This window comes from Artemia franciscana, chromosome 5 (assembly GCF_032884065.1).
Source record: "Artemia franciscana chromosome 5, ASM3288406v1, whole genome shotgun sequence".
NCBI classification, from domain to species: Eukaryota; Metazoa; Arthropoda; class Branchiopoda; order Anostraca; family Artemiidae; genus Artemia; species Artemia franciscana.
Genome location: NC_088867.1, coordinates 1815465 through 1842965, shown reverse-complemented (window position 1 = coordinate 1842965; position 27501 = coordinate 1815465). Strand labels below are relative to the sequence as shown.

Here is a 27501-nt window from a genome sequence, read left to right as displayed (position 1 = left end):
TCACAAACCATAATAATTACAATCACAAATTATAATCGAAGACTTTTAGAACTGGAACCTATTCTGAAACAAGACAAACAACAAGAAACGAATAGCAACAACGGACGATGAAAGTAAACTTCAACCAAATAGGAATTACAACAAATATTTGTAAAATACAACTCCTACCCCTGAACCCCCTATCTTAAAAGTTGGTTTATAATTTATGTTTTGGCAGCTACTAAATGGAATGCTCTCTCAATGCATTCCTTAAAGAATATACTCTAATTTACATTTTACTGAAACTAAATAGACTACTTAAGTACTTAACTTTTACTACTTAAGTTTTACTTATACCATAGATTTTCTATACATTTGAAATTAATGGATTCAGAAGGAACAAAGGGTTGGTCAGAGTTATCTCAATATTAGAATAAGTCTAGTCATCGGAAATACGGTGCGACACAAGAAAGTTTTTTTTTAGGATGTTTTAGCAGTATTTTAACTTCTGCACGGATTTCAAAACTGACCGAAGTATTTTTGCTTTCAGTGAAACCTAATGAAGATCAAGTCTGTATAGGGCTTTAAGGGGATATTACAGAAAGTATTAAAGAGGAGTGGGGTTAACTGTTGATAATTTAGCATATTTTAATATAAACATGCATCAAGATGATATTTGTTTTACAGAGTTTTTTTTCAGTCTATATTTATGTAACCTTTACGAAGAAAGAAAAGTTTCTCAATTCAGAGATCCAAATGCTTTTGGCTTTAACGAAACCTTTGATAAGTTACTCGGAATTTGTTATATTGTAGACATTGATTTTGCATCTGCGAAAACTGTTTGCTTTTAGACTTAAATACTAAAAACATTTATACTTAAACGTGCTGGGAAAAAGAATTGGTAAAAGTAGGATAAACCATTTCTCGTCATGACAATTACTGTTCATTCTCTTTCAAGATGTCTCTTCGTTTTTACTTCCCCTTTGTTTCTATTCGTTTAGTTTTTTTTCATTTAAATTTGGTTAAAAAAAAATATAAATTCAAGCAGTTTGATATTTTACAATAAAAAAGTAATGGTTCAACGTAATCTTATTGTTTCATTGCTGTGGATACCTTAGCACATATTTTGGAATTATCTTATTTCCTTGACTTTACACCGCTCCCCTAAACTCTCTGGTATCCTTCAATTTATCCTTTTCAGGACAACTAGTAGCCAAATATAAAGGACTCCATTTAATTTTCTTTACCTGCATTTTTATTTTATTTTCACTTTTATTTTTTATTGTTTTATTTTTTATTTTATTTTTTTTAATAACTTTTATTTTTTTAATATTTTTATATTTATTATTTTATTATTTATATTTATTATTTTATTATTATTTTATACTATTTATTTTTTTAAATACACTTTTTTTTTTTTTTTTTTTACCTGAGATTTGGTAAAAATCGGTAAAGAATGTCATACCTCCACCCTCTCTTTCCTCATAAGAGTAGAAAGTATGAAACCGTCAAAATTGAACGTTTATGTTTATTTCAAAGTATCCGTGGTTGTTCTAACCAAGGGAAAATGCGGGAAGTTTTTTTTTGAGGTCTCAAACCAAACTAAAAAAAAAATAAAAATAAAAACTAAAATTAAATTTGTTTTATTTTGTAAGGGACTGGAAGTAGTAAGCTGCTATCCTGACTTTAGAAACTTTTGGGTCTCCTGATTAGCAATGTACTATCCTAATTTTACTTCCCAGTAAGCACCGGCCAAAATACCAGGTACATGATTTTACTGAGAACTTTTTAAGCTTTCGGGGAACAATACAAATTATAGTCTTAAACCGCCCCAATTACGATTTTAGGTAATTCATGAAAGGATACTTGTACAAAAACTAACATACATAAATTTTCAACCTCAAAGAGAAAAAAAATTTCTGTTTGATAAGGAAAATGTAAGTCAAGGAAACGAAACCTGGTATCGACGTTTTGTGGTTGGTTGCAAAATTTTTGGTTTTAGCTTTGAAAATTTTACCACATATTTTATCTGATTTCTAATAATATCATGGAAAATAAGTGACAAAAGATATATAAGCTAGTGAATATCTTTGTGTAGTCAGTAATAAGGTACTTATCAGAATGAAGGCAGTTTATGTTACTCTCCTAGCCACGGCTATTGGTAAGTTCCTTCTCTATTAGATCAAAACTTGCGGCTAACTCCTTAGTATTTTTCTTACTTTGTTGTTAAAAAGTGTCTAAAGTGGATATCTTTTTAACCAAAGGCAAAAGGTTTTCAGCTCATTAATATACATATTTCAAACATTTCAAAAATATTTTTAGCCTATGGCTTGAAATATTCAAATATGAGGAACATCTTATAAATAATTTAAAAAACAAGTTTTTTCAACTGAAAGTAAGAAATAATATTAAAACTTAAAACGAACAGAAATTATTACACTTATGAGGGGGTTTTCCCCCTCGCCAATGTCTCACTTTTTTGGCTAAAGTTCGAATTTTGTTTCAATTCCTTCAGAATGTTCCCTTAATCACAAAGGCAGTTTAATTGGAATAAATAGATCTTTTAAATATACCAAAAAATAACTTTCGCGTAAAGAGTGAGTAAATTTTTCGACTATGTTGAAAAATTATGCTTAGACTATGTTGGCTATCTCAAAGTTTTGATCGGGCAAATTTGGGAAAAAGAGCGTGGGATGGGGCTTAGCTACCCTCCAATTTTGTGGTCACTTAAAAAAAATGCACTAGAACTCTTAAATTCCATTCGAGTGAGCACTCTTGCAATATTCTAGGATCACTTGGTCAATACGATCTCCCCTGGGAAAAAAACATATAAACACGCATCCATGATCTTTCAAAAAATACAAATTCCACATTTTCGCAGATAGGAGCTTAAATCCTCTACAGTAAGGTTTTTTGATACACTGAATCTTTCCATGGAGGAATTTCTCATGGGAGAAGAAACTTTCAATGGAGGGGGCGCAGGATTTTCTAGCATTATTTTAAAAAACAATGAACAAATAGATATGAAAAGTGTTTTTCTGCTGAAAGTGAGGAGCAGCATTAAAACTGAAAACGAACAGACATTATAACGCATATGAGGGGTTTACCTCCTCGTTCCCCCCTCCCAAAAAAAAGTTTATGGCGTTGTAAGGTTTTTGTACTATTTGGCTTGTCCTTTTCTTTTAATTTATTGTGAATTCTTAGGTATAAAATTGCTGTCAGAGTCAATTGGACAATAAGGACAAGCATAAACAGTTTATAAAAATATAAAAAAAAAGATACGGCATTAGACTTTTGCACCTCCTTCCTGTTCACCTTCCCCAGATTTCTCCAGGTACCCATTCAGAGCTGTGTCGACTCTGGCTAAGCTTACAGAGTCACGCCACTGACCCCCGTCCCAAACTGGACAATTGGGTACAAGCGTCCTCTCAGTCAAAGGATTCTAAATCCAACACACCAATACACTCGGCCAGGACGGCTGTTATAGCCCCAAATAAATAATTATTAGCTTATAGGTGACGCAATTAATAAATTCAATTTCGGACGATAATAAAATGAAAGACACAACAAATCTCAAAAACTGATATCAAGAATCAGAGCTCTTTTATAGATTATCAGCTTTTTAAAAATTGAATATGTTGAAAAACTTTTAAATATCATAATTCATTTAAAACTATCATTTATTGTCATTTTCAGGTAAAAGTATTCCCAAGTTAATATTTCTTCTTGAAACTGAAATTTGCGACACATATTGCTGAAAAATATTTTACACTAACAAATATCAAACAGTTCGTGGTAACGAACTGTAAAGAGCGGCCCGGCTCAATAGTAACTGAAACTCTTAAAAACGGAATTTTGACACCAATAGATACATTTTAAGGATCGGACTTTTTGCTGATATTAAACAAAAAAAACAAGTTTTTTTCAATGAAAGTAAGGAGCGACATTTAAACTTAAAACGAACAGAAATTACTCCGCATATGAAAGGGGCTTTTCCTCCTCAACGCCCCGCTCTTTATGCTAAAGTTTGACTCTTTTTGTTTAACGTCTGTACCACAAATCACACATCCGTGATTTGTCTTCTGGCAAAAATGCGAAGTTCTACATTTTTGCAGATAGGGGCTTGAAACTTCTACAATATGGTTCTCTGATACGTTGAATCTGATGATGTGATTTTCGTTAAGATCGTAGGACTTTTAGGGGATGTTCCCCCCTATTTTCTAAAATGAGACAAATTTTCTCAGGCTCGTAACTTTTGCTGGGTGAGACTAATCTTGATGAAACTTATATATTTATAATCAGCATTAAAATGCCATTCTTTTGATGTAACTATTGGTGTCAAAATTCCATTTTTAGAGTTTCGGTTACTATTGAGCCTGGTCGCTCCTTACTACAGTTCGATGAACTGTTTGATAAATGAAGTTCTATACTAAAAAAAGAAAAATATAGAGCTCCGGGGCCAAGGCCCCGTAGGGAGCTGCAGCAATTATTACCTATAGGCTGCAGTTGCAGACCAGCACATGCAGCTACGTCGCACGAGTAATGGCAGAAATTCGAGGATTATTTCCCAAAAATATACGAGATATATGAGAATCACGATTAGTCGGTATAAAAGATAATATTACGTTCTATCGGTATTTAGCTTTATTTGATTTCTAAGGGCATTTTACTTATGCAAAATATAGGGAATTTGCAGGATCAAAACTTTAAAATAGAAAAATCAAAGAAGGAAATTTACATCTGGATGATTAATGTAAGCTCTAGTACTTAGAAAAAACAAGATCTGTTTAATCGTATTGGAAGAGGAAATTCGACTTTATGTTTAGAAAAAAGATACTCCCAAGACCGTGATTCCCAATGTGGGGTGCAAGCTCCATCGATGGGGCATGACAATAATTTGTTGGTTCATGGGAAGGACATACACGCTTCGGCTGACCATACTTTAGAAAAAAATATTTTTCATATTAAATGACGTCACATTCAAATGCATTTAAAGTTAATAGCATTTTAAGTTTCTTCAGGTAACCCGTAAAGTTTTATAACAAAAATAAAATATTACCAGGGGGCATCAGGATTTTAGAAATATTTAGGTGGGGCATGGCCCGAAACGGTTGAGAGCCACTGATCTTGGATGAGAAGGAAATCGATGCTCGATTACGACTTTTGGACATATTTCCTATAGGCCCAAAGCTTATTTTTGGATATAGAAGAATTCATGCTTACTTAATTTACTTTCATGAAACTAAGCTTCTAAAAATCAAATCAACATATAAATCAAATCTTCAGAAGAAATAAAAAAAAAAACACCGGAACTTCATAGTTCCGGAACCGGAACTATGCCTCAATATCAGAATTTACTGTATTATTTGACAAAAGAATGTGAAAAATACAGAAATGTTCTAAGGTTTTCCAAAATATAATATGAAATTCCATCAGTATCCAAAATTATTTTCTAAAATGTTTATTTTCGAAGCTAGGGCGTTTTACTTGCACAAAATGCTGGGCCTTGCAATATCAAAATCTAACACAAGAAAAACTAACTGAAGAAATTTTATTTTTGAGTAACCAATATAAGCTCTTATTAACACAAGATCAAGATCTGTCTTATCTGCATTGAAAAAATTTCACCTTGTCTAGAAAAGGCTAACACAAAAATACATTACGATGCCTTTGGAAAATATTTCTACGTGAACAAATTAGTTTCGTATTTATGAAATTTCATGCCAACTTTCGTATTTTAGAAATTACTACTCTATAAAAATACAAGAGAAATCATATCAAAAATTTCAGAAAACAACCCAAAAACCAAAAATTTTGTCATTCAGGATCGAATTTCCAGAATTTTCTGGAAGAAATCTAAAGGAGCTACAAAATATTGTTCTTGAGTTTTCAGAGTGAACATTTAATACCCTATATAGTTCGACATAAAATTGTTCTGAAGAAAACTTAACTTCCCTACTAGCATAATGTTTTTAAAACATGTGTAACATAAAGAAAAAAGTGTTTTTTTTCTAGAAAATAACGGGAAATTTCACAAGCTTCAAAAACAACTTCATTTCCTTGTGCTTAATTTCTGATAAAAAAAATATACATGTTTTTGTCTTATTGCAGTTGCTCAGCCATATCCTGAAGCTGCAGATTCTGATGAGAATGAGCTGAGTGAAAGGTTCTTCACACGTAAGTACCTATTTTTAGTAGCCACTTATTTCATGGTTACTTACATATTTTATTGGCATTCCCATTTTTCTTTATATTTTTAAATTGTTACAGCAACAACAGGATAAAATGCCAAATATTAAGTGCGTTTATTGGATAGTGTTACCCATAGAAGTCTATTTTGTTTGTCAGTTGATCCTAGCATCACTTATTTTGACACCCAAATGTTTGTTTTATCCATTGCTTGAACTTTCTTTTTTCTGTTGCTGTATAAAAAAACAAACTTAAGACAAATGGATTTTAATTGTTTTAAAAAGCAGAATTGTGGCAAAGAGTCAAACTTTAGCGTAAAGAGTGAGGGATTGCGGAGGGGACAACTCATTTCATATACGGAGTAATTTCTGTCCGTTTTAAGTTTTAATGTCGCTCCTTGCTTTCAGTTAAAAAAACTAGTTGTTTTTTATGTAATTTCTTAACGTTTTTAATTATCTGCAAGTGAGAATGAAAATCATTTATGAACAACCCTGAAAATGGCTTTACTTCTCACTCAGACTATCTAAAAAAAAATTGAATGGAAGGTCCTCAAATATTTGACTCTTTCTCTCAATTCTTCTTTTTAAAACAGTAAAAAACTTTAGCGTAAAGAGCGGGGCGTTGATTTGGAAGCAGCCTCTTTCATATACGAAGTAATTTCTGTGCGTTTTAAGTTTTAATGTCGCTCCTTACTTTCAGTTAAAAAAACTTGTTTTTTTTTATTTAATTTCTGAACGTTTTTGAATCAATGCATGTTTTGATTTTGGCTCTCCGCAGAGGAATCATCAAAACGAAATTTGCATATTTTTTTTTTTTTTTGGCTCCATGGCTTTCTCATAATTTTGATCGAATGATTTTGAGAAAAAAGAGCGGGGGACGAAGCCTAGTTGCCCCCCGATTTTTTGGTTAATTAAAAAGGCAACTAGAACTTTTAATTTTTTACGAATCTTTTTATTGGTAAAAGATTTACGTAACTCATAAATTAGCTTACGTAAAGAACTTTTGTATTCTCATGTTTTTATTACATATATGAGGGAATTCGCCCCATCGTCAGTACCTCGCTCTTTACACTAAAGCTTAAATTTTATCCCAATTCATTAAGAATGACTCCCTGAATCACAAAAGCCGTAGAATAAGTAGTTGAAATTACTGAAAATACTTTAGCGTAAAGAGTGAGGTATTAGAAGGAGGTGAGCCCCTCATATGGGTAATAATTTCTGTTTCTTTTAAGTTTTATTGCTGTTCCTTACTTCCAGCTGAAAAAGCTTTTTCACTTTTATTTTTTAATTGTTTTTTTTTTTTAAATAATGCTAGTAAATCCTGCTCTCCCTTCATGGAAATTTTCTTCTCCCATTACAAATTCTCGAAGGAAAGTTCCCCCAGCATATCCCCCTCTTCTCAACCCCTCCCCCAAACCAAAAAAATCCTCCTGAAAACGCCTGTATACTTCCCAATAACCATTACTATATGTAAGCACAGGTCAAAGTTTGTAACTTGTTGTTCCTCCCACGGGGACTGTGGGGGAGTAAGTCGTCCCCAAAGACATAGTTATAAGTTTTTTCGACTTTGCTGAATAAAATGGCTATCTCAGAATTTTGATCCGTTGACTTTGGGAAAATAATTAGCGTGGGAGGGGGCCTAAGTGCCCTCCAATTTTTTTGGTCACTTAAAAAGGGCACTAGAACTTTTCATTTCCGTTAGAATGAGCCCTCTTGCAACATTCTAGGACAACTGGGTCGATACGATCAACCCTGGGGGAAAAAACAAAAAAAAAACAAAAAAACAAATAAACACGCATCCGTGATCTGCCTTGTGGCAAAACATGCAAAATTCCAGATTTCTGTAGATAGGAGCTCGAAACTTCTACAGTAGGGTTCTCTGATACGCTGAATCTGATGGTGTGATTTTCGTTAAGATTCTATGACTTTTAGGGGGCGTTTCCCCCTATTTTCTAAAATAACGCAAATTTTCTCAGGCTCGTAACTTTTGATGGGTAAGAATACACTTGATGAAACTTATATATTTAAAACCAGCATTAAAATGCGATTCTTTTGATGTAGCTATTGGTATCAAAATTCTATTTTTTAGAGTTTTGGTTACTATTGAGCCGGGTCGCTCCTTACTACAGTTCGTTACCACGAACTGTTTGATTTCTGAACGTTTTTGAATTAATGGATGTTTGATTTTGGCTCTCTACCCATAAATTATTAAAATGAAATTTGCATATTAATTCCTTTTTTGGCTAAATGGTTTTCTCTTAGTTTTGATCAGACGATTTTGAGAAATAAGGGGTGGGGAAGGAGGCCTAGTTGCCCTGCAATTTTTCGGTTACAGAAAAAGGCAACTATAAACTTTAATTTTTAACGAATGTTTTTATTAGTAAAAATAATACGTAACTTAAGAATTAACTTACGTAACAAACTTTTAAATTATTATATTTTTATTATGTATATGAGGGGGTTTGTACCCTCGTTAATACCTCTCTCTTTACACTAAATCGTAAGTTTTGTCCCAATTCTTTAAGAATTAATAGTTGAAAGAATAATTCTTTCCTGAATCAGAAAGGCCGTAGAATAAATAGTTGAAATTACTAAAAATACTATAGCATAATGAGCGGGGTATTTATCTCTTCCTAAATACCTCACTCTTTATGCTAAAGTATTTTTAGAACCCCTCATATGCGTAATAATCTGTGTTCGTTTTAAGTTTCAATGCTACTCCTTACTTTCAATTGAAAAAACTTTTCCATGTTTATTTTTTGATTGTTTTTTTTATAGTAATTTTAGAAAATCCTGCGCCCTTTTCATTGAATTTCTGTTCCCCCATGACATATTTCTCTAAGGAAAGATCCTCCCACATAGCCCCCTCCCCTCAACACCGCACCCAAAACCGAAAAAAAAACCGGAAAACGTCTGTACATTTCCCAATAACCATTATTATATGTAAACACTGGTCGAAGTTTGTAACGTGCAGCCCCTCCCCCAGGGACTGTGGGGAGTAAGTCATCCTTAAAGACATAATTATTAGGGTTTTCGACTATGCGGAACAAAATGGCTATCTCAAAATTTTGATTCGTTGACTTTAGGAAAAAATGAGCGTGGGAGGGGGCCTAGGTGCCCTCCAATTTTTTTCACTTAAAAAGGGCACTAGAACTTTTCAATTCGGTTAGAATTAGCCATCTTTCGACATTCTAGGGCCACTTGGTCGATGCGATGACCCCTGCAAAAAAAAAGAATAAAAATAAACACGCAACCGTGATCTGTCTTCTGGCAAAAGTTATGAAATTCCATATTTTTGTAGATAGGAGCTTGAAATTTTTGCTGTAGGGTCTCTGATACGTTGAATGCGATGTTGTGATTTTCATTAGGATTCTGTGACTTTTAGTGGGTGTTTCCCCCTATTTTTTGAAATAAGGCATATTTTCTCAGGCTCGTAACTTTTGATGACAGAGACTAAATTTGATGAAACTTATATATTTAAAATCATCATTAAAAGCCGATTCTTTTGATGTATCTTTTAGCATCAAACTTCCGTTTTTTTAGAGTTTCGTTTACTATTGAGCCGGTCGCTCCTTACTATAGTTCGTTACCACGACCGGTTTGATTATATAAAGTTCTTTCAGTTTAATGTTACTCATCAAAAGTTCACGGGCCTGAGAAAATCTGCACTATTTTTGAAAAAGGAGGGAACCACCTAAGAAACTTAGTGATCCAAATGAAAATCACACCATTATATTTGGCAAATCAGCAACCCTGCTGTAGAGTATTCAAACTCCTATATACAAAAAAGGGGAATATTATACAAAAGAAAGATCCTGGAGACGTGTTTATTTCTTTGTTTGTTTGTTGTTGTTACTTTTTGCAGGGGTAATTGTATCGAACAAGTGATCCTAGAAGATGGGGAGAGGGTTCATTTGATCAATCTAGTGTCCTTTTTAAGTAGCCAAAAGGATTGGAGGGCAGCTTGCCCTCCCCTCTCAAGCTGTGTTTTTCTCCAAAGCCGTTCGATCAAAACTATGAGATAGCTATTTAGTTCAGCATCATTAAAAGGTCCAAAAATTATGACTTTGGGGATAACATGGCCTCAAAGACCCCGGGGAAAGGGCTCTAAGTTACAAAACTTAAACGTTGCTTGAGTATACGCTATTGGGAGGTATACATACATCGTTTTTATTGGAAGGGGGTAGATTATCCTTTGGGAGATTAAACTTTTACATGAATAATTTCTGAGACTACACTGGCTAATAATGACATAACACAAAATCGCAGAGAAAAGAAGATCGAGGACAACAAACAGCTAGTAAAAAATTGTAAATTATGTAAATATTTTGGTAAAGACCTCCACTTGACTGTCCTCAGTGCAGAATAAAACTGAGCAAATTATGCAAAACCTAACCTTAAAACAAAATACAAAACTTTAATATGATAACCTTCTTAGTAGTTTCTTAGTAGTGGTGAAAGGGTAATAGAATAAAAACACAAATCTAAATGGCATTTTACGATTTCATCTTGCGCACAGCACTCTTAAAGGCTAATCGCTTTCCAGGTAGATTACTTTCAGAGATCTTATTTGGCTGTGCAACATGAATTTGTGTATGTTTGTGAAAACGAACAGGATTAATAATTCAATCAATTAATAATTAATTAATTAATTAATAATTTCTTCATAAATGGGTGTATTTGGTGTATGTGCTTTTTTATCTCAACTCCCTCCCTGAAAACTTACATGAGGCCTTTAAGGGGGGTAATAATGGAGGTGATGTCAAATCAGATGAAACGGTGTGGATTGTCGTACAAATGTTGAACCAAGGCGGAATCAAAAACCTCAATACTTTGACACAGCCTCATGGCCTTTTCTATTGAGGACATATGTTCTGGTAACCTCTCCCCTAATTGTTGTTGGATTCTTCCAATATAAAACGGCCACAAGAACAGGGAATTCTGTAAATACCACTACCCATAACGGGGCTGGTTTTATCTTTGCCTCTGTTGAAAAAGCTCTGTATTTTATTTCAATATTTAAAGGTGACATTAAGTTTATGTTTTTTAAGAATTCATTTTGTCACTCAATTTTGGAATTTGGGATAGAACAGTGAAAAGTTTCTTCTCATCGATCAATGGGTGATGTTTGTTGGGATACATACAATTATTTGAAACCATTATAGACAAAAGACGCAAAATGGCGGAAAGAAGTCACCAACTCGAAAAACCCAACAGATATATACCTGGAAAGGTAATCTATCTGGAAAGCGATTAACCCTTAAGAGTGCTGTATTAAAGATGAAATTCTGAAATGTCATTTAGACTTGTTATGGCACTTGGTATTAACCAGGTGACATATAGCAATCGCCAATTCTGTCGGTCTGTCTGTCGGTCTGTCGGTCTGTCTGTCGGTCCTGGTTTTGCTACTTTAGGCACTTCCAGGTAAGCTAGGACGATGGAATTTGGCAGGCGTATCAGGGATGGGACCAGCTTAAATTAGAAATAGTCGTTTTCCCAATTTGACTATCTGGGGGGAGTGGGGGGCCGGTTAATTCGGAAAAAATAGAAAAAATGAAGTATTTTTAACTTATGAATGGGTGATGAGATCTTAATGAAATTTGATTTTTGGAATGATATTGTGTCTCAGAGCTTTTATTTTAAATCACGACCGGATCTGATGACATTGGGGGGAGTTGGAGGGGGGAAACCTAAAATCTTGGAAAACACTTAGAGTGGAGGGATCGGGATGAAACTTGATGGGAAAAATAAGCACAAGTCCCAGCTACATGATTGACATAATCGGATTGGATCCACTCTCTTTGGGGTAGTTGGGGGGGGGGTAATTCTGAAAAATTAGAAAAAATGAGGTATTTTTAACTTACGAACGGGTGATCGGATCTCAATGAAATTTGAAGTTTAGAAGGATATCGTGTCTTAGAGCTCTTATTTTAAATCCCGACCGGATCTGGTGACATTGGGGGGAGTTGGGAGGGGGAAACCTAAAACTTGGAAAATACTTAGAGTGGAGGGATCGGGATGAAACTTGGTGGGAAAAATAAACACATGTGCTAGATACATGATTGACATAAACGGAACAGATCCGCTCTCTTTGGGATAGTTGGGGGGGGGGTATTTCTGAAAAAAATAGAAAAAATGAGATATTTTTAACTTACGAACGGGTGATCGGATCTCACTGAAATTTGATATTTAGAAGGATATCGTAGCTCAGATTTAAACCCAACCAGATCTGGTGACATTGGGGGGGAGTTGGGAGGGGGAAACCTAAAACTTGAAAAACACTTAGAGTGGAGGGATCGTGATGAAACTTGGTGGAAAAAATAATCACGAGTCTAAGGATACATGATTGACATAACCGGAACGGATCCGCTCTCTTTGGGGTAGTTGGGGAAGGGGTTAATTCTGAAAAATTAGAAAAAATGAGGTATTTTTTACTTACGAACGGGTTATCGGATCTCAATGAAACGTGATATTTAGAAGGATATCATGTCTCAAAACTCTTATTGTAGATCCTGAGTGAATCTGGTGACGTTGGGGTAAGTTTGGGGTGGGGGAACCTAAAATCATGGAAAACGCTTAGATTGGAGGGATCGGGATGAAACTTGGTGGGAAAAATAAGCAGAAGTCTTATATGCGTGATTTACATAATTGGAAAGGATCCGATATATTGGGGGGGGGGTTAATTCTGAAAAATAAGAAAAAATGACGTATTTTTAACTTACGAAGGAGTGATCGGATCTTCATGAAACTTCATATTTAGAAGGACCTCGTAACTCAGATCTCTTATTTTAAATCTCAACCGGATCAAGCGTAAATGGGGGGGGGTCGGAAATCTTAGAAAATTCTTAAAGCGGTGAGATCAGGATGAAACTGGATGGGAAGAATAAAAACCTGTATAAGATACGTGACTGACATAACCGGACCGGATCTGCTCTCTTTGGTGGAATTGGAGGGCGGGTAATTTTGAAAATTGAGGTATTTGTAACTTACGAAAGGGTGACCAGATCTTAATGAAATTTGATATTTAGAAGGATCTTGTGCTTTAAAGTTCTTGTTTTAAATTCCGACCGGATCCTGTGACGTTGGGGGGAGTTGGAGGGGGAAACCGGAATTCTTGGAAAATGTGAAAATTGGGGTGTTTTTATCTTACGAATAGATGATCGGATCTTAATGAAATTTGATTTTTAGAAAGAATTCATGTCTCAGAGCTCTTATTTCAAATCCCGATCAGATCGTTTGACATTGGGGGGAGTTGGAGGCGGAAATCTTGGGAAAACTCTTGGAGTGTAGGAATCGGGATGAAGCTTGGCGGGCAGAATAAACAAATGTCCTTGATACGTGATTGACAGAATCGTACTGGATTCGCTCTCTTTGGGGGAGTTGGGGGGAGGGGTCCAGGGATTTGGTGAGTTTGGTGCTTCTAGACGTGCTAGGACGATGAAAATTGATAGGCGTGTCAGGGAGCTGCACAATTTGACTTGATAAAGTCGTTTTCCCAGATTCGACCATCCGAGGGGCTAAAGGGAGAGGAAAAATTAGAAAAAATTAAGTATTTATAACTTACGAGTGGGTGATCGGATCTTAATGAATTTTGATATTTAGAAGGACATCGTGACTCAGAGCTCTTATTTTAAATCCTGACCGGCATTAGGCCTCTTATTTTCCTTTTTAAATCAATCTATTGATTCATAGAATTTTGTTAGAGCTCACACCACATGATCTCTTGGCTCTTAGCTCTTCTCGCCTCGTCACAAGTGCCATATGAGCTCTTAGCTCTTGTGTTTTTTATTCAGTTACCCTTTCACTGCTACTAAGAAAGGGTCATCATATTAAAGTTTTGTGCTTTATTTTAAGGTTTGGTTTTGTATATCTTTATCAGTTTTATTCTTCACTGAGGACGGTCAAGCAAAGGTCTTGACCGAAATATTTGCATAATTTTCAGTTTTTTAAGTGGCTGTTTATTGTCCTCGTTCTTCTTTTCTTCGCGATTCTGTGTTTTGTTTAACTTTTACAGGAAGTGGGAAGTTTCTGGGGGTAAGCTTTCCAGGGAAAATTTTACGCTGAGTATACTTGCCAAAATTCCTTTATGAAATTAAATGAAGAAAAGTTCAACTGTAAGTAAGATGAACATTAAACTTAAATCCAACAGAAATTATTATGTAATGTGGAGGGTTTTCCCTCCTCAATAACCCACTCTTCAAACTAAAGCTTTTTAGTATTTTAAAACGGTTTGTTATTGTTTTCACAATCCTTGTGTTTCAGGAGTCATTCCTGAAGGACAGGGACATAAAGTCAAACTTTAGTGTTGTGAGTAAGGTGTTGAGGAAGAAGAAAACCCCTTCTATTCGTAATAATTTGTGTCTGCTTTAATTTTCAATGTTCCTCCTTACTTATAGTTGAAAAACTTTTTTTATCTCCCCTTTATTGAGATATTCTCTAGACAATGCAATCCCGGTGAAAATTTACCATGGAAAATTACCATTAATATCTCCACATGTAAAATCGAGGGGATAAAGAGAAAGTAAGACAGATAAAAAAAATTCATATAGAAATTCTGGGAAATTCCCCCAGTGTTATATATCTCTCGAAAAGCTCATCCCCCGAAACCTAATTTCCCGTGAAAATTTTTACCGTCGAAAATCCCCTTAGCCGAAAATTAACTCTCCCCCACCTGAAAAATGTATTCATACTTCCCAATAATAAATATTATACGTAAACATTTGACAAATTCCATAACTTAAAGACCTTTCCCCAAGGGGCTATGGGGGTCATGTTATCTCCAAATGCATAGTTATTTGACTTTTCAATTAAGTTGAACAATATGATTGCCTCAATTGATTGAAAAACTAAGGGAACATTTGATTTAAAAAGTAGAGTTGTGACAAATAGTCAAACTTTACCGTAAAGAGTGAGGCGTTGAGGAGGGGACAGCCCTTTTCACATACGGAATAATTTCTATTCGTTTTAATGCTGCTCCTTACTTTCAGTTAAAAAGCTTTTTTTTATTTAATCCACATAAAGATGGGAGAATTATGCGGTGGAGATAGAGAGGTAGAATTCCTACAAGATTTGAAAAACGATCAGAAACTGAAATGTTTTTCAAATGAAAGTATACTAAGGAGAATTTATCAGGTGGAATTGTTCTCAAGAAATTTTTCTGTGGGATTTTCAGCGAGGATGAAATTTTCCAAGGGAAATTCTCAATGGAAGGTAAGCTAGATTTCTCGGCGTTATTTAAAAACGGTCAGAAATTGAATGAGAAAAAACAGCATTTTCAACTGAAAATAAGGAGAAAATTTAAAACTTGAAGCGAACAGAAATAGTTTTGTATATGAGAGGGGCTGCCCCCTACTCAATGCATCGATCTTTACGCTAAAGCTTATCATTGTGTTCCAATTCCTTTAGAACGACTAATGAAACACATGGTTCGTTTATTTTTATAATATTTTTATATTATATTTTATATTATATTATATTATTATATTTTATAATATTTATATTTTTATAATTTGTTTTTTTTTAAGTTAAAAAATTCAGCTTTAAGAGCGAGGCATTGTTAAGGGGGTAACTTCTTTTCACGGAAATGTTTCTGTTTGTTCTAAGTTTCAATGTTGATGCTTCCCTTTGAGTTGAAGAAAAAACTTCTTTTCCCTTTTTTTTAATCAAACAGTTCGTGATGACGAACTGTAGTAAGGAGCGACCCGGCTTAATGGTAACTAAAATTCTGAAAATGGAATTTTCATACCAATAGTTACATCAAAAGAATTGCATTTTAATGCTGATTTTAAATATATATATAAGTTTCATCAAGTTTAGTCTTACCCATCAAAAGTTACGAGCCTCAGAAAATTTGCCTTATTTTAGAAAATAGGGGAAAACACTCCTGAAAAGTCATAGAATCTTAACGAAAATCACACCATCAGATTCAGTGTATCAGAAAATCCTACTGTACAAGTTTCAAGATCCTACCTACAAAAATGTTGAATTTTGAATTTTTTTTTTTGCCAGATGACAGATCACGGATGCGTGTTTATTTATTTTTTTTTTTCAAGGGCGATCGTAAAGACCCAGTGGTCCTAGAATTTTGCAAGAGGGCTCAATCGAAAGGAAATGAAAAGTTCTAGTACCTTTTTTAAGTGACTAAAAAAATTGGAGGGCACCTAGGCCCCCTCCCACGCTCATTTTTTCCCCCAAAGTCGTTGGATCATAATTCTGGGATAGCCATTTTATTCAGCAGAGTCGAAAAACCTTACAACTATGTCTTTGGGGACGACTTACTCCTCCACGTTCCCCGGGGGAGGGGCTGCAAGTTACAAACTTTGATCAGTGTTTGTATATAGTAATGGTTATTGTAATGTGTACAGACGTTTTCAGGGGAATTTTATGGTTGGGAGGAGGGGTTGAGAAGAGGAGATTATTTGGATGAAACTTTCAATGGAGGAATTTGTCCTTGGGGAAGAAAATTTCCATGAATAGATATGAAAAAGTTTTTCCAACTGAAAGTAAGGAGCAGCATTAAACCTTAAAACGAACAGAAAATATTACGCATATAAGGTGTTCACCTCTCCCCAATACCTCCCTCTTTATGCTAAGGTATTTTTAGTACTTTTAACTATTTATTCTACGTCCTTTGTAATTCAGGGGTCATTCTGCAAGAATTAGGACACAATTTAAGCTTTAGTGTAAAAAGCGAGGCATTGACGAGTGGGCGAAACCCCTCATATACATAACAAAAACATACGAATATAGAAGTTCGTCACGTAAGCTAACTCATAAGTTACGTATATATTTTACTAATGAAAACGTTCGTAAAAAACTAGCATTTCTAGTTGCCTTTTAAGTAACCAAAAAATTGGAGTGCAACTGCGCCTCCTCCCCCGCTCCTTTTTTCTCAAAATCCTTCCATCAAAACTATGAGAAAGCCATTTAGCCAAAAAAATTAATGTTCAAATTTCGTTTTAATTATTCATCTGTGGAGAGCCAAAATCAAAACATGGATTAACTCAAAAACGTTCAGAAATAAAAAAAAACAAGCTTTTTTAACTGAAAGTAAGGAGCGAGATTAAAACCGAAAACAAACAGAAATTACCCCGTATTTGAAAGGGGCTGTTCCCTCCTCAGCTACCAGCTCTTTACGCTAAAGTTTTTACTGTTTTAAAAATTAAAGTTGAGAGAAAGTGTCAAACTTTAGCCCAAAGAGCGAGGCGTTGAAGAGGGAACAGCTCCTTTCATATACGGGGTAATTTCTGTTCGTTTTAAGTTTTAATCTCGTTTTAATCTAGTTTTTAAAAAAAAACTTTTTTTTTATTTAATGACAAGTAGGATTGACTTACTCTTTGACAAAACATGCTACAGCTGCCACGATTCAGTGAAAATTTAAAAGGGTATATACGTTCCCAGCTACAAGTTAAAAGTGTTCCAAAGCCCTATTACCAAATTTGCAAAGAGAAAGTCTCTAAGTCAATATTGAGCACACAGTACAGATTTTTCTTTCATGTTTACAATATTTTTAGTCTACCCCATATTCTAAACTAGGTAAAATAGCTTCGCTAAATAACGAAAATACAGGAATGAGCAGGAAATTTTTCAATTTTGAAAATGAGGATATGAAAAAAGGTTTTTTCCAACTCAAAGTTGAAGAATGGACATTATTGTTTTCCTCAATTTTTTGGATGAAAGGGAAAAAAATGTATTTAATAGAATATTTATAAAACAGAATAGATTTCTGTGTATATATCCCCCTCCCTTCCGAAGAAAAGAACAAGTAGATCGAAAATAAAATTGAAAAAATTGTTTTGTATAAGCAACGGAACGATTACACGAATATTTTTTCTTAATTTTCATTGCTGAAACTATTGTTTTAATAGGACCGTTTCATTGTTCATACACCCACTTGAATATAAATTTAATTCACCCTTACATTTTTTACTTAAACTTTTGTTTTAAGCAAAAAATTTACTTATATTCAGTTATAGATTTTAATTTCAACTATTTTAGCTCAAGCAGGATTTGGCGGCGTGGGTTACAACCAAGGATACAATCAAGGATTTGGCAGTGCATATGGAGGTGCATTTGGGAATGGGTTTGGCTACCAGCCATACGGTTACCAACCCGGGTCTGGGTTTGGTGGTGCTGATGTTGCATTTACGAACACTGGTCCCTTGGGAAGACCTGCCCTAAGCTATCAGGCACCAGGGCTAAACATTAATCTTAGAGAGAAGGAGAAGAAAACCAAGCGCGAAGCTGAGCCTGAAGCTGAGCCTGAAGCTGAGCCTGAGGCGGATCCAGCTGAAAAGGAAGAGCCAAAAGAAAAATTTTTTGGTAATTATTCTTTACCTAAAAATTAAAGTCGCGAAATACTTAATACCAACAAACTAAGTATTAAACTACATTAAATAGACTAACTAATATTCATTTGCAAAGAAAAACATAAGAAATGATCAAAGCAAAAGCTAATCATGAAAGTAAACAATGATATTATGACCAAAAAAATTAAAAGAGAGTTTAAAAGTTTTTTACAGTTTAAAAGATAAAGTATTGAGAAAGGGTCAAACTTTAGCGTAAAGAGCGGGACGTTGAGGAGGGAACAGCCCCTTTCATATACGGAGCAATTCCTGTTCGTTTTAAGTTTTAATGTTGCTCCCTACTTTAGTTAAGAAAACTTGTTCTTTTTAATTAATTTCGTAAGGTACTAAAGAACTAAGAAGCATGCCAAGTCTTTAGCTCTTAGCTTCATTTAAAAATATGGAATTAGGATGTAATATATGGGTGAATGGGTTCCTTATCGGCATAGTCACTTCTCTATAAGATGTTCTCTATAAAATATCCAATTTTCTATAAAATTTGGATCGTATTGATGGCGTGGTGGATGGGGAAGAGAAAAGAGGAAAAACACTTTGTATATCAAAGTGATAGAGGACTAATACAAGGGTAGGTGGAGTAAACATGTGATGCCCCGTTACTGTTGAAGCTTACAAAAACAAACGTTGTGGACAAAAACTAATCAGACAATTCTAACTAAAAGTTTCTCCGGCCTCAAAAGGACTGATCGATAGTATTAATTTATATGCAACAAAAAATTTGCCTCCACATTAGGGGGTGGGTATTAAATTCATCCGAGACCAGTCTATAAAACACCCGGAAAAAGATAAAGTTATTCCCCAATGATGCTATTGCTTCATATTTCAACTCTCAATAGTAGAAATCGTCTAATAACCCTCTTTTAAGGTTCAAAATAGTTAACGTCTACTAGTCTGCCGTTGACCGGTTTCAACCCCGGAAAAACCTGATAAACCTTTTGCTTTCGATATATATCGTTTTATATACCCTTTTATATGAGTCATATAAATGATACATTATTACCTTCACACGAGCGGGGGGATTACAAGTTAATAAGCAGAAGCAAATACAACTTATCTGAGCCTAATTTACAACGTAAATGTCCTAATATCCTACCAATCAGAACTGGTTTAAAAAATTAGAAGCATATATAGGAGAGTCAGTCCTTTGGAAACACCTAAGCCTGCTTATAATTTCAGGAACCAAAAGCTGTGCTAAAAAAATCGTTATACCATTTTTCAGGTGGTTTTAGACGACCAGTTGCTACAACTTCAACCCATGTGACACACACATCTATTTCCAAAAGACCTGGTAAGTTATCTCACAGTTTAGGCTTATTTTACACAGTAAAGCAATATTGACTGCGTAAGGTCTATTGTCATCAAAAAATATAAAAATACAACTTACTTGTTAATTTACAAGGAATTTTCTATACTGAGAAGCGTTAGATAGGTCATTTGTTAAGGTACCTTGCTGCTCTCCCGGATGCAAATTCGATGGGAGAGTGCATCTGACCCCTAAATCTCACTGAGCCCCAGCATTTTGGAAACTACTGTTTTTAGGGTTTAATTCGACAAAAATTGATGAAAAAACAAAATTACCCCTTCCCTTGATTCTTAAAAGTACCTTTTTTATATGAAAATCGGAAAACAATCCTCCCTCCCGCTCTCGTATTTTTCTTGACTACTAGGATAAGATTAAATAAAATTTTGGCAACTTTGCCAGCATTCCCTTTTCACCAACGTGTCAGACAAATTGTCCGATGTGTATTTCCCCCCTCGCCAAAAAAAGGCTGCATAATAGGCAGTTTCCATGTCAGAACACTATAATTGGATATGAACTTGAGAAAATTGGTATTGTGCTCTTCAGAGGATACTTTCACTGCTATTTTTCTATTTGAAAAAAAAAACTTTTTGAACTCCCATCTATTTTGTCATAGTTAGTGTTTTTGTTGGCAGTGGACATTTTACCTCAAATATTGCCTTCTTACCTAACAGATATATGACTGCTCTGTCTGCACTGGCTCCAAAAAACGAATACTCTGTTTGAATAAATTATCCAGAAGAGCTTATCTTGCAGAGTTTATTTATCCTATAAAGCTGCAATAGCCAGGGGCTTGAGCGTCTATCTATAATCTCTTGTCTTTATGCTGTGACATTTTTAATAATGAATCTGCCATAAAAATAGGAGCAAAGGTCTCTGTTCTCCAATTACAGATTGCAATTGATATCAATTTTATTTTTTGATAATTTTATAATTTTTGGTAATTTTTTTGGTTATTTTTGGGAATTTATTTTTTTGCTGCCTCATTCAAACATTATTATTGATACTGCCCTGTAGCTCTGTGACCTCTTTGACAGACTTTTGTGTTCAGAAAAGGTACACGAAACATGTTTTGGTAACTTCATACTTCAGGATCCAGATCATGGGTAATTTTATCTGGGCTAAAATTTCTATCCCCTCCCACTAGTTCTTTTCTTTTTTTCACGTAAGTTAAAAAAAAGTTTAAGAGAAAATATTTTCCAAATCAAATATTTTTTTTTTTTGTAATTGCGGTGTAGTTATTTAAGTAAAGTGAGTAAGTAAGAGTAAGAGTAAGTAAGAGTAACAGTAACTAAGAGTAACAGTAAGTAAAAGTAAGTAAGCTTGTTATTTGGCGTAGATTCACTACTTTTGCGAAATATGTCACAACGAGCCAGGTCACTTCTATCATAACTAACTCCTCCTAATCCTGGAACTGCTCCTGCTATGCAACTATGCAAAGTGTTCTCAAACATGAGAAAATGATGGTCTTGTTTGTGTAATCGTAATCGTACTGTTAGTTTGTGTTTCCTCTTTCCTCAATAATTTCTTATGTTTGACCTATGTGGTTGTATGGATGAGTAGGGTTAAGGCCTCATTCAAGTGCTGGTCTATATTAATCACTAATTTAGGAAAACAGTTTTCCCTTTCTCCTTCTATCTCCTTTCTTTTTTGTTTCTTTTTTTTCTTTTTTTTATTTGTTTGTGCTGTTGCATTGATGATTTCTCTTTTCGTTACATATATTTCTGATATATATCTTATCTAATTATGCTTATATAGTGACTATGTTCTGTTTGTACCATAGCTTTTAATAAATGATTAAATATAAAAAAAAAACAAGTTTTTTTAACGGAAAGTAAGGAGCGACATTAAAACTTAAAACGAACAGAAATTACTCCATATATGAAAGGGGCTTTTCCTCTTCAACGCCTCGCTCTTTACGCTAAAGTTTGACCCTTTCTCTTAACTCTACTTTTTAAAACAGTAGGAAACTTTAACGTAAAGAGCGGGGCGTTGAGGAAGAAAAGCCCCTTCATATATGGAGTGATTTCTGCTCGTTAAGTTTTAATGTCGCTCCTTACTTTCCATTAAAAAAAAAACCTGTTTTTTTATTTAATTTCTGGACGATTTTGCATTAACGCATGTTTTGATCTTGGCTCTCCGCACATAAGCAATTAAAACGAAATTTGCATATTAATTCATTGCAATTAATCGGAAGATTTTGAGAAAAAAGAAGCAAGGGAAGAGGCCTAGTTACCCTCCAAGTTTTTGATTACTTAAAAAAGCAACTAGAACTTTTAATTTTTTACAAACGTTTTCATTGGTAAAAAATATCCGTAACTTACGAATTAACTTACGTAACGAAATTCTATATTCGTATGTTTTTATTGCGCATATGAGGAACCCTCGTCAATACCTCGCTCTTTACACTAACGCTTAGTTTTGTCCCAAATCCTTAAGAATGACCTCTGAATCACAAAGGCCGTAGAATAAATAGTAGAAATTACTAAAAATACTTTAGCGTAATGAGTGAGGTATAACGAGAAGATAAACCCCTCATATGCGTAATAATTTTTGTTCGTTTTAAGTTTTAATGCTGCTCCTTACTTTCAGTAGAAAAAACTTTTTATATTTATTTTTTTATTGTTTTTTCAAATAAAGCTAGAAAATCCTGCGCTCCCTTCATTGAAATTCTCTTCCCCCATGAAAAGTCTCTCAATGGAAATATCCTCCCAAGTAAACCCCCTCAACTCTCCCCCTAAACCAAAAAAATCCCCTGAAAACGTCTGTAAACTTCCCAGTAACCATTACTATATGTAAACACAGGTCAAAGTTTGTAACTTCCAGCCCCTCCCATGGGGACTGTGGGGGAGTAAGTCGTCTCTAAAGACCTAGTTATTAGGTTTTTCGAATATTGTGAATAAAATGGCTATCTCAGAATTTTGATCTGGTGACTTTGGGGAAAAAATGAGTGTGGGAGGGGGCCTAGGTGCCCTCCAATTTTTTGGTCACTTTAAAAGAGCACTAGAACTTTTAATTTCCGTTAGAATAAGCCCTCTCGCAACATTCTAGGACCACTCAGTCGATACGATCACCCCTGGAAAAAAAACAACAACAAAAACAAACAAATAAAAACGTATCCGTGATCTGTCTTCTGGCAAAAAATGCGATATTCCACATCTTTGTATATAGGAGCTTGAAACTTCCACAATAAGGTTCTTTGATACGCTAAATCTGATGGTGTGATTTTCGTTAAAATTGTATGACTTTTAGGGGGTGTTTTTCCCTATTTTCTAAAATGAGGCAAATATTCTCAGGCTCGTAACTTTTGATGGGTATAACTGATCTTGATGAAACTTGTATATTTAAAATCAGAGTTAAAATGCGATTCTTTTGATGTAACTATTGGTATCAAAATTCCATTTTTTTGAGTTTCGGTTACTATTGAGCCGGGTCGCTCCTTACTACAGTTCGTTACCACGAACTGTTTGATTAGGAATCCCGTAGTTCAATAGGGCTTGGATATCTAGTGCTCAACGGCTTTTGAAAGTAATTTTGGTGTTTTGCCACACCATAAACTAATCATTGAAGGATACAATTTTGTTTCCTCTAAAAATGTGCAATCTTCAATGCGAATTTCTGTCTTAAATGTCAAAACCGTTTTATAAACAATAGCTACTACAGTTTCTTTTTCTGACGTTGTACGTATTTTTTGACGTAGTTGATCCTTATATATTTCGATTTGATACTCAAGTTCCTCCCCAAGAAAAAGAAATATCCAATGCCATCTTCGTTTGGCCAATAATATCCTAAATAAGTAATAAAGACCTAACATTTAATTTTGCTTCTTAGAAATTTCCCTTTTTTGTTTATTCGGTATTACAATGCCTTGAACTTGGGGATTTTGTTTTTCTGTTCTCCTCTAGATTTTAGTTATAATCGAAATATATCCCCAAGCTGTTGCTTTTTCTTATGTTACTTATGTTTTTCTTATGTTTCTTATGTTTTTTTCAATAGTTGAAATTCCGCTTTGTCAATCCCAGAAATACATTTTTTAATTTTACTCCGCAGTTTTGTTAGATTGAAAAATGCGCAGAATTTTTTTTTTTTTACTGTTTTTCAAACAAGTTTATATGATGCTCTACGACATAATTGGATTAAAATCATAGTTTTAACATGATAAATGAACAGATATGGAACTAATAAGTATCTTGCCCTTTCATTAAAAATAAAAATTATAGACTTGTTGCGAAACTGTATTTGGTTATGAGGGCAAGTGATTTTAGAGGGCAAATAAAACTTAATAAGATGGCATGCGTCGGAGGGCAAATAAACCTTAACAAGGAAAAATTAATTTTTATTCAGGGTTTTGGATTCTTCTAGTTTCAATTGGGAACGCTACATTTCCAATAAAACAATTTATCCAGTAAAATTCTAGAATTCCAGTAACATTTTTAGCCCCATTTGTCTATTTTAAAGTGTTCTATGTTAATCAACTTTTAATCCGGTTATCTTGCAGTTAAATTTCTGTTTTATATATACTTTACAGCTTGTATTATTGCCAAATTCATTACGGCAACGGTAGCTCGAAAAGCAGTATATTACAAAGCTCGTTTTTTGCAAGAGTATGACAAACATTGGAATGTATAGAATAAATAATTTCGAAGACCACACTGCCTTCCCATGACGATAAATAAAAATTGAAATAGGGATAAACCCTTTTATTAGACAGTGGTAATTCACAAAAAACATTTGATATTTCTGTCCCTTCTGCACTGACCGTCATAAACAGAAATACTAAAATAAAAAAGTTATGACCAATAATATATATTCGTAGCATAATTATCTAGTATCTAATGTTCGTGTTGTTTTTTTTTTTAATTCAATAACGGAAGCAAATCACCTGGACCTTCTAGGTTCCAGTCTTTTAGATTCATTTGAATTTACAATTTAACAAAGGTTAAACGCTTTGGGTGAAATGATCGTAATATATTTAACTTCAATAAATTGTCAAATAGAGTTCAAGCCAAAATCATATGCGTCTCTATTTAAGGTCATGTTCTTGAATAAAATCTTCTTATTTCAATTGTTTCCCGGAAATTTTGCTTTATGATCCGGTCTCTAGAAATCAGAGAGACATTTTCGAACAAGATAATATGGTCCGAGTAATCAAAAATATGTTCCAGTGTAGCTGATGTAAAATCTTCAGGTTCGGAATTTCGTCTTAAGGCCGGATCCTTATATCGCGTGAAAAAAATATATGGGATAAAGTTTTACATTTGAAATGACTTCCACGAACAAATCATATTTAGCTGATATGTAAACAAAAAGGCAACAAAACAATAACAATAATAATAACAAACAAACTACACCAAAAAGCGTAACAATTACACAAACTAAAAAAAAACAATAAATGGAAAATATGTTTAAAAAAAGAATACAAATAATCAATAACTTAAAAAGTGGAAAACTATGAGACGATTTTCATAAATCAAACAATATTTGATGTTAACAGAAAGAGAAACAATCTATATTGAGTTCCAAAATTTTATTGAAAATAAAGAATGCGATAAACTTCCTTTCCGTTTTGAAGCAAATTAGGGTCATTATGGGAGCTTTTTGGCTTGTAAGTCCTAGAGAGGTAACCCTTAGTTTGTCTCTGTAGTGAAAGGAGGATGGTTTTTTGACCTCTGTCTTTCGATTTGCTTAGATTCACTGTTTATTTCCCTAGTTTTGCTATTACTTTAAACCCAAAACCTGCCCAGCAATAAAGGGTGAATCATATGTGTGTTTAATTTAGATTAAAATTAAATTAAATTGTTTGAATTAAATTAAAATTAAAAAAAATAATTAAAAATTCAATTAAAATTAAAAGTTAAATTTTAATTAAAATTATTCAGCAGCCCAGTTTTGCTAACGTAGATGCCCCACTTAATATTCGAAGAAAAACGAATACCAAGAAGTTTAGTATGAGAAAGAAAGGCAATAAAGAAAAAGAAGTGTTCGGGGAATTAAAAGCAGGAACTGAAAATTAAAAGCAGAAATTGAAAGCGAGAACTAAAGATTTGTCCTTATTGAATTTTCTGCTATTGGATAAAGCTTCGCTTGTATATAAGAAAAATATATGAAGAACAAGAGAAATGAAACTAAACAATGTACCCCAATCTTCATTTAAGTGGGGCTCAAATTAGGAAGAAATTTCCTTAAGACTACAGGCTTCTTTTTTAAGGTAAATGCTGATTCTAACCAACAAGTTAATGAAAGACAACAGGTTCCCAGTATTGTTTGCTATTGTTGGTCCTAAGTTTTTTGTATTTTATATCAGATATTGACATCGAAACATAATTCTCACTTTAAGAGTTTAAGAACATGTGCACGATCCGCACAAACTTACGTAGAGTAGTTCCAATTTTAAAGTCCTTTTTCGGTTGCAGAAAAAAATTGGTTGTTATTTGATACCTTTGCATAGTTGACTTGTAAAATAGTGACAAAAAAATAATAGTGAGTAAAAAATTGTTACATGGTGACTATGTAAAAAAACCAACAAGTGCTAAGAATCTTATGTTACGTTTCTGTGTCAAAATTTCTCTATTTTGCAGGGTATGGTCTTGGCGGTGGTTTACATTCCGGCTTCAATGGCTATGGATACAATCGTCCTGGCTTTAACAATGGGTTTAATAAGCCCCTAGGCTACCAACCAGGATCTGGATACAATGGAGCTAATGTCGGTTTCACAAACGTTGGCCCCAATGGCCGTCCTGCTCTAAACTATCAAGCCCCAGGACTCAGTGTAGATATTCGAAAGAAACAAAAGCAAGGATAAACCATATTTTTACATGACCAGTCTACTCCTTACAAATATTCTAATATTGTATTAATTTTATTTTTAATAACATATATTGCATACCTTATACTTTAGTTCTTCCTGGACTATCAAAAGTTACCTAGCACCTAGCATATCCTGTTGTTCTGGCGTTTTCATCTTTTTAAGTTTTCTTTGGTTGTCATTCTAGCATAATTCTGGGGAGTATATGGTGAAATGCACAGAACAGAACTGTCAACTGAAAGGAGTAAGGGGGTCACAATTAGTGATAAGGAAAAAGTTAAAGAAAGATGGGTGGAACATTTTGAGAATGTGCTAAACCGAGATACAGTTGCAGGAAAAGATATAGATGAAAATGAAAAAGTTTGTGATACCTTGGATGTGAAGGAAGATTTGTTTAGTGAGGAAGAATTAGCGACAGTACTAGAAGGATTAAAAAATAATAAGGCCCCAGGTGCTGATAGTATGATTAATGAGTTCCTTAAATATGGTGGCTCTGAGGTTAGGAATAAGCTACTGAAGATTATGAACATGATTTTTGAAAAAGGGGAAGTACCCAATGATTTTAGGAAAACCTTAATTAAACCACTGTATAAGAAAGGTGACAAGAGTGAATGTCGAAATTATCGAGGCATTAGTCTGGTCTCTGTAGGTAGCAAATTACTGAGTAATATGATACTTTTTAGACTGAGACATGCTGTAGACAAAGTTTTAAGGGAAGAACAATGCGGTTTTAGAAAAGGTAGAGGATGTGTCGACCATGTTTTCACTCTTAGGTTAATAATTGAGAAGTCCCTTCGTTGTCAAACACCTTTGGTCCTTAGTTTTATCGATTATGAGCAAGCTTTCGATTCTGTTGATAGAACAGCG

At 34.1% G+C, this 27501-nt stretch overlaps 1 protein-coding gene across 1 annotated transcript; it reads left to right on the top strand.

Annotated features, from left to right (window-relative positions):
- The first annotated feature begins 2024 nt into the window (after positions 1–2024).
- LOC136026859 (uncharacterized) lies at positions 2025–26719 on the top strand. Its single transcript, XM_065703581.1, has 5 exons — positions 2025–2140; positions 6091–6156; positions 18165–18488; positions 19749–19817; positions 26408–26719. Exons 1-5 carry the CDS (start codon positions 2101–2103, stop codon positions 26629–26631), a joined length of 723 nt encoding a protein of 240 aa, XP_065559653.1. The 5' UTR covers positions 2025–2100; the 3' UTR covers positions 26632–26719.
- The last annotated feature ends 782 nt before the right edge of the window (positions 26720–27501 follow it).

Bases quoted from the DNA above. Each gene is read 5' to 3' on its own strand.
- LOC136026859 (XM_065703581.1), top strand. From the start codon at position 2,101: ATGAAGGCAGTTTATGTTACTCTCCTAGCCACGGCTATTG. The intron at 6,157-18,164 runs GTAAGTACCTAT...CAACTATTTTAG, and splicing joins GAGTGAAAGGTTCTTCACAC to CTCAAGCAGGATTTGGCGGC. The intron at 18,489-19,748 runs GTAATTATTCTT...ACCATTTTTCAG, and splicing joins GCCAAAAGAAAAATTTTTTG to GTGGTTTTAGACGACCAGTT.